This window comes from Nematolebias whitei, chromosome 13, assembly GCF_014905685.2.
Source record: "Nematolebias whitei isolate Nwh7 chromosome 13, NemWhi1, whole genome shotgun sequence".
Lineage (NCBI taxonomy): Eukaryota > Metazoa > Chordata > Actinopteri > Cyprinodontiformes > Rivulidae > Nematolebias > Nematolebias whitei.
In genome coordinates, this window is record NC_056510.1 from 6,866,354 (window position 1) to 6,877,442 (window position 11,089).

The 11,089-nt window shown below is 42.2% G+C and overlaps 3 protein-coding genes and 1 non-coding gene across 4 annotated transcripts in view; 3 read left to right on the plus strand and 1 right to left on the minus strand.

The window, feature by feature from the left end:
* LOC119419788 (high affinity cGMP-specific 3',5'-cyclic phosphodiesterase 9A) overlaps positions 1-882 on the minus strand; it is an 8,588-nt gene extending 7,706 nt beyond the window's left edge. Inside the window, exon 1 of the mRNA XM_037687171.1 lies at positions 795-882. Coding sequence (XP_037543099.1) covers positions 795-882 — 88 coding nt within the window. The remainder of the gene's footprint in view (positions 1-794) is intronic.
* Positions 883-1,760: 878 nt separating this feature from the next.
* On the plus strand, positions 1,761-6,303 carry nifk (nucleolar protein interacting with the FHA domain of MKI67). The gene is made up of 6 exons (XM_037686258.1): positions 1,761-1,996; positions 2,543-2,671; positions 3,002-3,110; positions 3,205-3,416; positions 3,580-3,642; positions 5,203-6,303. The coding sequence occupies exons 1-6, from the start codon at positions 1,877-1,879 to the stop codon at positions 5,389-5,391; spliced, it is 822 nt and encodes a 273-aa protein (XP_037542186.1). The 5' UTR covers positions 1,761-1,876; the 3' UTR covers positions 5,392-6,303.
* On the plus strand, positions 2,746-2,876 carry LOC119419810. The gene has a single exon (XR_005187275.1). It is a non-coding gene; the product is annotated as a small nucleolar RNA ACA64 (small nucleolar RNA).
* A 3,890-nt stretch (positions 6,304-10,193) lies between the features above and the next one.
* Positions 10,194-11,089, plus strand: part of clasp1a (cytoplasmic linker associated protein 1a) — a 67,930-nt gene continuing 67,034 nt past the window's right edge. The window contains exon 1 of the mRNA XM_037686827.1: positions 10,194-10,485. Coding sequence (XP_037542755.1) covers positions 10,291-10,485 — 195 coding nt within the window. The 5' untranslated portion in view covers positions 10,194-10,290. The remainder of the gene's footprint in view (positions 10,486-11,089) is intronic.

The following is an 11,089-nucleotide window of genomic DNA, read 5'->3' on the forward strand; positions in this document are numbered from 1 at the left end:
ATCCATCCATCATCCATCCATCTAGCCATACATACATACATATATACATCCCACCATCCATCCATCCATCCATCCATCCATCCATCCATCTATCATCCATCCATCATCCATCCATCATCCATCCATCTTGTCCGTTCTTCTATCAGTTTATCATTTTTATTTAGTTGTTACACTTTATTTACTCATTATTTTTGTCAAATTGGAGAAAATATCATTAGTTTTCTATTTCTCTATAAAAACAGATGAATTTCTGAATGACGTGGATTTATTTTCAAACGCTAATAAAAAAAGAAATGAACATGCATTTAAGTTAAATACAGAAGTAGGTTGAAATGTATCAAATATTTAAAATGACTTCACTTGTGCTCTTCTTGGAGATCCTGAAACTCATCTGTCAGCTGCAGCTGGACCTCAACCAGAAGCTTACACCACTTCAATATGCTTTTATTCACTTCTTTTTTAAATTATTATATTTATATGTCCTTCAAGCACACATTTTTCATATTCACTCTTTTAACAAAACAACTATTCTGTCCTATGAATTTGTAAAAAATGAATACATTTGCCTTAAAATATTATAACTAATCCATTCACTTATAATTGTGATTAATTGAATTTTTACTATTTTGCAAAAGAATTAGAATAATTTGAGAAATCAGCACAATAATAGGGGATATTAGAAATATTTTCAAGTTAGAATCAAGATCTCTACAATTCCACGTGGATATGATTGTTGCACACTTAATAAAACATTAATAATCTTTATTTTTAATTTTCTGATTTGAAGCTCGTACCTTTGAGGTCCTGAGAAGGACAGTCGACGGGGAACTCGGCCTGCTCTGGGATCCCGTTCACCGTGAAATAAATGATTTTTGTTTCCATGTCAAGATGCTGATGTTGCCGTGTATCCTCCTGATCTGCATCTGGTCTGTCTCACCTCATTACTCCTCCTTTTAATCCACGCCTCCTCCGCTGCTCCTCCTTCCATAACTCTCTGTGGGACTACAGGTGAATGCATAAATATTTAGCAGCTTCAATCAGATCAATGTTATACAATTATATTTAAAACAAACTGATAATTGGCTTTTTTAATCTTTTTATGTCTCCATGTGAGTTCTTGTATCCATGTCATGTCCCGCTGTCCCACCTTTTGGCCCTTGTATGTCCCCATATATGCCTCCTTGATCTCTTCATGACTTGTTACGAGTCCTTTCGTCTTTTTCATGTCTCTTTATGCGTCTTTTATCTTTTCATTTCTCCCTTTAGGTCCTCTTTGACTTTTCATACCCCCTTGTGTATTCTTTTGGCCTCATTGCCTCATCAGGAGGAATTTTTGTCTTTTTTTTTGTCCCTTTTTGTTTTTATAATTTTTTTTCTGTGCATTTGTTCAGCTTTTTTGCATATTTTAGTTGTCCTCTTCAAAATCCTTCAACAAAAACTGAAATTTCTGCTATTTTTCAACTCGGATTGTTTAGTAAATTTCAGCAACATAATTTACTCAACATTCACACTACCTTTGCTACGATAAATTGTAGTTCTTCAAGTTTATATTATATATATCCCTATATTAGTTTGGAAAAAAAAGCCTTTGTAACAGTGATTTCTAATTTAATGTACAGTACTGTACTTGTCATTAACTTCTAAAAGCGTCAGTTTTATTTTAAACCAGAAGGGGACGCTAAAACATATGCATGTTGTAATACTCCGGCCGGCCTGCGGGGGCGCTGTAACAAACACGCTCCGTCACAAACAGCGCTTCCGTTCACGTTCTTCCGGTCGTTTTCACGTGTAGGGTCAGCAACGTGCAGCGAGAGGAGTCGGATCGTGAGGAATTTTTTTTGTTTAACTTTCAGATTCATGCGATAAATCTAGTAAAATGACTGAAGGTAAAACAGAATTGAAGCGAGCTAAAGAGCTGCTAGCTTTAAATCCGACGCAGGAGGCCGAGTTCAAGAAGAAAGTTCAAGAGGCGAAGAAGAAGAACAAATCTAAAAAGGTCCGCCATGACACACACGAGGTTTTTAATTTGTTTAATCAAATGTTAACGTGCATGTTTTGGTAAGCGCATATAGAAACCAGTGTTAATAGACAAAAACGACTTTAAATTCAAGCTATTTTTTTTTACAAGGTTAAAATCTGTGAGACTGTGTAGACAAGAAGTTGGACCGAACCTTTTGTTTCTGCTTTAAGAATCAAGGACTCGAATCAATGATTTCCAAAGTTAAGAAATTAAAAAATAAAAAATTCAACCGCATATTCAGTTAACCCTCCTGCTGCCCTTGGATCAAAACCACGAGGCCTAGTGTTAAAACAGTTCTTTACCCAAGGGCAGCAGGGGGCTAACTGTTGGGAAAAGGTAAAAAACTGGCTTAAATGAACAAACAAACATGAAACAATGAGTTATTTTCACATGATTTATTAGACTGTGTATAAACCTGCAGAGGGTGATATTAGTGGAGTCAAGCTGCTCTAAATGGACCTCTTCAGATGAAAGTGCCTGCAGTTCTTTGTGATGTGAACTTCTCGTGTTTTTGTGTTTCAGGACAGTCTTTTGACTCGAGGGGTGATTTACGTGGGCCACCTCCCTTTGGGTCTGTTCGAGCCGCAGCTCAGGTCTTACTTCGAGCAGTTCGGGACCGTCCTGCGGCTCCGGCTCTCCAGGAGCAAGAAGGTAGCCCAAAACGCTGAAGATTGTTATTTTTTATAATGTACAAGTGAAGATGTTCGTCTGCAACAAACCGTGGCTCACACTGAAAATGGCCTCAGGTGTTTCAGTGACCTGAGGTCAGATACGTGAGCCGAAATGATTCTGGGTCGTTGCGCTTATCGCCTGCCTCACCTGCTGGCAGAGGGATTAAACCCATGCCCCTACAAACACGTGAAGGAAAACTTGACTCAACCTGCAGAATCTGACGTGGAACAGCTTCTTGGATTGTTTCACGTGTTTTCAGCTGCTGTTTTCCTTTTCCGTGTTCTTATTTCTGACGTCCTTTCGTTGCAGACCGGTGGGAGCAAAGGTTACGCCTTCATAGAGTTCGAGTGCGATGAGGTCGCTAAAATTGTTGCAGAAACCATGAATAATTACCTCATGGGGGAGAGACTCATCAAGTGTGAGTGTTCCTAACGGTTTGCTCCACGACAACACCCCGTGTTTAGTTTTTATGGGATTTATGTTTAGAGTTTGTTGTTTTTGTTGGTTTCCAGGTCAGTTGATCCCGGCAGAGAAGGTCCACGAGAAGCTGTTTGTTGGATCCCAGAGAGAGTTCAAGAAGCCCACTTTCCCCGCGGTCTCACGCTACAATAGGAAGCGTTCTGCAGAGCAGGTCCAAACCTTGACAAAGAGGCTTTTACATAAAGAGTCGAAGCTCCGGAAGAAGCTGTCTGAGCAAGGAATCGACTACGACTTCCCAGGATTTGTACGCGTTTCAGATTTAAATCACAAACCGTTAAAACGTGCAGGATTAATTATGTTTTCTATTCTCATTTAAATCTGTAAACTTGAAACAAAGTTTTCCTGCTGCTTGATGCGTTTTATTTGAGATTTATTTTAATTTAGTGGCTGTTTGTTTCCTTCTCCAGTCGGCTCAGGTGCCTCAGAAGAAGTCGTCCTCTGCTGCCGTGAACGAGTCATCCTGCAGCAACGTAAGCCCACGTCCTGTTTTTGTCTGTGGTCCCAGGTCAGATAAGTGGAGGGCGCTAAACTTGTTAATGACATCTGGACCTGCATTCTGAAGTTGAGGACGTTTCATGTCCCATCTGGCAGTTTTCTCAAGCAGAATCACGAGAGCGTGGAGTTCAAAGCTGTAAACTGCATGAGATGCAGTTCTGAACTCGGATGCAGATCAGTCCCCTTCCCTCCCTCCTGAGGCTCTTTGTCAGTCTGAGGCTCTTTGTCAGTCTGGCTCACAGGGAGATGTTTAGGTCACCACCGGCATGGAGGTGCGAGTTAGAGTGGAACTGGCTGAGAACCACGTTTAGTGTTGGTGTGGCAGTTTTGGCTTAAATTTGGATTTTAAGATTCTAGTTTGTTGTAAATGCGCCCCCCCCCCCAAAAAAAATAAATAAATAAAAAAATCTGTCCTCTCCATCTAAAACATGGCCTGTTTGTCCTCAGCAGCGTGTCCTTGGTCCTTGAGGTGGACCTCTTGAGTTAAGTATTTATATATATATTAAGGCTTTTATAAACCCTTAACTCTTAAACCTACGTTATTGTAACAACATGTGAACAGTACTAAAGTACATGTAGCTACTAAATTTTACTCACCAGCTCTGCAGAACAGCAGCAGCTCGGTTCCGGTCCGACTCGCTTCTGTTTCTGCAGACCTACCCATGCGACCCACAATGTTCTAAACTCGTAAACCTACTCATTTTAACTGCACAGTACTGCAAAATTTTACTCAACAGCTCTGCAGAAACAGTGGCTCGGTTCCGGTCCGGCAGACCTACTCTGCCGGTTCTGTGTAGCCCTTGAGCACCGAAACACATTTTGGAGGGAACGGGACTTTCGGATGGCCAGCACGGGACCAGATTGATTCCAAATCTGGATGAAATAAAGTCCCGGTGGGCTCCAGAGAGACTGCTGGACCTACGGCGGCACCTCTCTGCTCTGAAGTCCTCGTGGACCGGCTAGCAGCTCAGATTCAGATGAGTCTGGCGGTCCAGTTCTGGGCTGGTTCCCAGTGGATTTCGTGCACCTCTCTCCATCTGCTGGGTGTCGAAGTCACTGTATTCCGATCAGATCAAAAATTTTCCTCTAGTATTTCAGCAGAAGGCAACAGGGCTTCTGAGCGGGGCCCTGTTGCCTTCTGGGTGTGTTGTAGAGTTCTGATGACAGTTTATTCCAGTGGGCGGTTCTGATTAGTGAGGGTCAGTTTTCTGTAAACCTCTTTCCGTGTCCACCAAACAGTCCAGCAGAGGTTGGTGTTTGGTGAACTTGACTGTTCCTCAGTTTGGATTCTGACCCGGGTGCCGTGCAGTTTTTAAAAGTATTTTAAATTGTGGAACTCCAAATGTCCTGTTTTAAAATCAGAACACGCCTCAGATGGGAAGCTCAACATTTAATTCGCCGTGTGCTGGATGACTCTGAACCTACACCACGGTCCGACGCTCGGTCCATAGAAGTCAAAAGTTTCAGATATTTGCAGGAAACTGTTGGATCAGGTCCAGTCAGAACCAGCTAATGATCTGTTCTGTCCTCTGCAGGACCCCACACCCGTCTGCACACCCTCCTACCTGGAGAGGAGGAAGGCCACGGCTGCGGACGACGAAGACGACGATGAAATCATCATCAACATGCCGGCGGTAGAGAAGGACGAGGACTGCTTTGTGGTTGAGGACAGCGATGAGGACGATGATTCGGAGAGCTCTGAGGAGGACACGGGGACACAGTGAACGTCCTCAGGGTTGGATTGTGGACTCTGTCAGAAGAGACTAAATTTGAACTGAATGTTCCTCGAGAACAGAACTTTGAATTCAACCTAGAGGCAGGAATCTCACGATGTCGCTGTACTCGTGATGTTTTTGTTCATGTCCAGCGTCTTCATCGTGAGTCCTTTTAAGGCTCTTTGACAAATTGTCCCCTGCAGCCTCGACGTTTCTTCAGCGTTTCAGCAAACCTGCTTAAAGACATTTCTGCTAATGTTAAACTTATTTTTAAATTAAGTTGTTAAGCGTTTTTTTTTTGCTCTCGCTCTGCAGTTTGTCAAGGAAACGTTTAGCAGAGAATTCATTCAGGAGCAGGTGGAAGAGAGTCTGGAGAGGTGCAGGCATGCTCTGCAGAGAGGGGGAGGGAAAGTCAGAAAAGGGGCGAGAATTGAACGAGAAGAATCCCTTGAAGTAACGCATGTCACCCGTTTCTCGTCATAAGGGATGGATTTACAGATGCTTGGCTAAAATTGATTAGCTGTGACAGCCATCTTGAATCAGGTTGACTCCAACCTGACTCGTCACCAGTGACTCCATAAGTTAATCTGTTGTTGACGCTTATCCAATAAACATTTTCTGAAATCCATCTTTTTTTATTTTTACCTGCTTGTCCTTTCCAGACTGCAGGGAGCTGGTGTCTCCAGCTGTTGCTGAGAGAGGCGGGGACACCTGGACGTCTAATGTCTCAGTTGACTAGTTCAGTCTTTTAATGGCTGAAATGTGATTGGAGCATGCTGGTGAAGATTCTCAGTCATCCAGGACATGATGAATTCAAAAAGCGTTCAATGCAAAAACATCTGGACTTTATTTGTAACAGAAGACGTTTCGCTCCGTGTCATTGAACGTGATTGTGATTGGAGCAGTTTCCAGACATGGGTTGGCGTGAACAAGTGTTTCCAGTCTGCATTGCTCGTTGCAATTTATAAAAGTAAAAATATATTTTTAAACTTGCTCAAATGATTGCTTGTTTTATTCTTTCACTTCTTGAGTTGTACACATCAGGATAGTAAACTAGCGGTAATCTGGTCTACCCCGTGAACAAAAATACAACAGTGTCATGAGATATTTTGCTAACAAACTGATGTTAGTGAATAATGGGTGGGAAATCACTCATCTAGAGCTACATCAAAATTGAGCAGATTATTGGTAAAATTGAATTTATAGCCATTTTCATGTTTTCTAAAGTTAGATTCGTTGAATGAGGTTGATTCCAAAAGTTAATCGATTATAGATGTTCTGCAGCCATTGATTACTTTCTGAAAGTTTCCGTCCTGTGGCTGATGAGATTTTTTGCTAACAGATTGGAGCGCATGAAAAGCACTATTATTAAACTGGGCGTCTCAGTAGTCACCGCACATGCGCAGACCGCCTATGACCAGCAGGGGTCGCCAGAGCCACGGGGTTTCCCGGCTTTCAGCCATGCGACAATTTTCCAAGTGCCAACATCATCCCTGGATTTACTGCGCATGCGCACGACGATCCCCATTCTTGTCCTTCAGGCAGCATTCCGGGTGGAGAGAGAGGCAGTGATAGAAAGACGGACAGGAGGGATTTCTGGGCCGCAGACGGAATATTTAAGTTTATGTAAAACCGAGCTACATGTCCGGACAGTCTGCGGCGGGAAATGGTGAGTGGAAACACGGAGGCTGGAGCCGAAGCTTCCCGTCTTCTTCTTCGCTCTTTGTGCCTCTGAATTTACGTTTTATTGGAATGTTTCGCTAGCTTTAGCTAATTCTTCTTATTTATACCCCCTGGCCTGGAAATGGCAGGCAGCCCGGTTTAGGGTTTAAACAAAGAAGTGGGATTCTCATTTTGTTTTTACATCCATAAAAAAACGGAACCAGGAACGGGGTTTGGTTCCTGTTGGAGTGTGGAAGCTGTCAGACCGCTGCTGCTAACTGGAGCTCAGCTAATCCTGCACAAAGCAGAGCTGGGCTCTTTCAGTGGGCTTCTTCCTCCAGGACATAACCCAGATTAAAACACCCTCAGCAGAGTTAAAACAGTTTCATCTCAGATGAACTGCGTCAGGATTTAGGTTACACTGTCTTTATTTATTTAAGGGAAAACTAAACCAAAATACAGAAGCAGAGATTGGTGTTTTTCCTGGACTTTAAAGGGAAAGTATCAATGATCAAATGTGTATAAACTGATCATCATCAGTGTGATCACCTGTATTAAAGTAAGAGTTTTTAGCTGCTTCAGCACACAGGTGTATTAATACAGTGCCAAGGCGGAACAACATCAGCAATGATTAGATGCATTTTAGCAGCACAGCTGAGGTTTGAAAGGAAGAAGCCTTTACCCATAATGCACAGCAGCAGGTGAGGAGACAACCACAGGATGTCAGCACGGTGGTGGAGGGCTGATGGTTCGGGCTTGCTTGACCATGAACTCCTCTGAAGACCAAAGGGTTTTGGAGTCCAAAGTGAGTCCATTTGTCCAACAGCTGAAGCTTGGACTAAACTGGATCCAAGAGGATAGTGATTCCAAACAGATCACCTAATCTACAAAAAAGTGGGTTTGACCGAAAAGAATTGAGGTGCTGCAACGGTCCAGTCAGAGTCCAGATTAGAGAGCTGAGCAGAAACCTCAATGAATCGAAGCAACTTTTCCACTCTCTGCTTTACTTTTGGTTCAGTTTTGCTAAACACGCAGCGTCATGGTGAAATAGGTCCTGTGTTGTTTATATCTGAGGTTTTAATGACTTTGTTTTAAAACCCGAAGGGCCAAATATTTGTGTGTCCTGATTTGACAACTTCTCAGTTTTCCCTCTTAGGACAATAAAATGTTTCAACACCGTTTCTGGATGTCTAGATGAGGTTTTACTTAAGTTCTCGTTCCTGTAGCTTTACGGTTCAGTTTGTTCAATCATTCCTTTTTAGTTCTCTTGTAATAAAAACACCTGAGGTTGTTTAATAAAGCCGCTTCATCTTCAGGTGACTGAACCAACAGCTGAAGCCTGGATGGTTCAGGTCTGACCTCCATATGAGGTTCTGGTAATTCAGCGTAATCCTCCGGGAAATTTAATTTTAGAGTCGCACTCTGGTTTTGTTGATTTGACAATATCTTAAACGCTGACTCAGCATTCACACTGTTGTGTTCCTGTTTGTAGTTTTTCACCTTTTTATACAGTGTAATTACTTCTGCAGACTCTGTTATTTTAGCCGTTCATACATCAAAATGTTCGGCTCATTCAGGAGACAACTGCTGTGACTTCTGGTTTTTATAGCATTTATACTTTTCAAAATATTTAACTTTATTTACTAATATTTTCATCATGGAAATGCATTAAAATATTTTCAGCTTCTTGAAAAACATTCTCTTTCATCTGATTTTATTCTGGTGCTATTTTCAGCTTTTTGCTCACATTTAGCTCCTTTTAGCTACTGTTGCTACTTCTTTGATAATTTTAGTTTTTAACTAATGGTTTGCTGCTTTTAGTTAATGCTTCAGCACTTTAAATATTTTAATTACTGTTTTCTTTTATTTTTAGCTTTTATTTAATCTTTTGCTAATTTTAACTTATAGCTACATTTATGCCCATTTTGCTTATTTTCTATTAGTTACTAATTTGCTACTTTTAGCTTGGCTAGTGCTCTGCTAATTTCAGCTTTTAGCTATTGTTTTTTTTTTTTTTGCTTATAGCTACAGATCTGCTGTTTTTAGTGAATGTGTTGCCACTTTTTATTTTTAAGCTCCTGTTCTGTTACTTTTGGCTGTTATTTAACCTTTTGCTACTTTAGTCTTTTAGCTACCGTTGTGTTGTTTTAGCTACCGTTTTGGCCATTGTTCTTAGCTACTGCATTGCTACTTTTCCCTTAGCTCCTGCTTTTCAAATTTTAGCTAATGTTTTGCTGCTTTTGATAAAGATTTATTTAAACTTTTTGTCTTGGCTTTTGTTCTGTTACCTTTTACTTTTCTTTAACACTTTTGCTAGATTTGACTTTTGGCTGTTTCTGGTACTTTTAGTTTGTAAGCAGTTATTTTGCTAGTTTTAGCTACTACACTCAATCAGCTGTGTCTGGTAACAACACGCACGTCTTCACGTTTTATCAGATAAGATGTGAACTCAGTCTTCTGCTCCTGCTGCCCTTGGGTCAAAATAACCGACGAAGCCTCGGTTCTAAAATGGCTGGGTCACTTTGAGCCTAGGGCAGCAGGAGGTTAAGCAATGAGTTCAACCAAAGGTCTGAGACGTTTTAAGTAAACAACAGGACTGTTTGTGGAAATCTGATAAAAACTAACCCATTTTAGATATTTGAAATAAAACTTTTAACTAAAAACATGTTCTTCGATAATACTTGGGTAAGAAAACCAGAATATATATATTTTATTTCAATTATTCAACCTTTATTTATGCTGGTTAGTCTCTTGTACTGGTTTGACCCGTTTCTGTTGTGTTTTCTCTCATTCAGGACAACTCCGGACAGATGCAGGAACACGACATGAAGCCTTAAGCTAACCCTCTCCATCCATCTCCATTTGCTGCCTTGCTCATCAGAACCAGCACCCCCGCCCCTCGGCTGTGGTTTTGGCTCACAGTCCTCCGAGGGAAGAAGAAGGAAAATAGCCGAAGTAGGAGGGAGTTGTAAACTTTCCCCAGCTGCCGTCCAGACACACACATGCTGCATTGCTGCCATTCCCTAACCCCTGCTGCGTCTTTCCTGAGGGCCACTCGCTCACAAGCCCGCTAACAGTTGGCACAGAAAGCGGGCCGGTTCTGAAGAAGAGCGGTGCACGCTGGCCTCTTCCTCTAGCCTCACGGGTCGGAAGTTAACCTCTCGCTGGTTGCACTTAGAGCTGTAATCACCCTCACTTCACCGCAGACAGGCGGAGGAAACCGACGGGGCTGGACATCGGAGGTTGATGGAGCCCAGCATGGAGAACTGCCTGGCCCAGGTTCTGCAGAAGGACGTGGGCCGACGGCTGCAGGTGGGCCAAGAGGTCATCGATTACATCCTGGACAAGGAGAAGTCCCACGACCTGGAGCAGGACCAGACGGCGCTGGACAAGATGGTGGATGGCATCGCCAGCTCCTGGGTCAACTCCAGCAACTTCAAGGTAAATTCAACCCGATAGAAACAAAGTGGGCGGAGCTTTAATGTTTCTGCTGTCGGTGCGACGGGGAAATGTTTTCCTGCTTTCACGCGTTCTGTCTTTAATCTGTAATCAATAATCAATCTGCTCGACACGGAACAATTAGAGGATTCTAGCTGGAAACTTTCTGTGGGGATATGTGAGAATTTGTGAGGAAAAACCAGTAAATAGACTTTATTAGATTTATGGAATTTATTATAAATGAAGGTCTACTTATCCATCCATTTTCTTTACCTGCTTCTGTCCAAGTCACATGGAGCTGGTGTCTGTCTCCACCAATCACTGTGAGAGGCAGGGGACACCTGGACAGGTCTCAAGTTTTAACTATTGTTGGAAAATTTTATTTAATTTTAAAGCAATCTGATTTCAGTTCTGTACCATGAAATGAGAGATGCCTCATCCTAAAAACATGATAAACCATGTCACCTGGACATGCAGGGACAGGTGGGACATGTAGAAATGTGGGACACGATCGAGACAGATGGGACATGCAGGGACAGGTGGGTCATGTAGAAACATGAGATACAATTGAGAAAGATGGGACATGCAGGGACAGGTAGGGACAGGT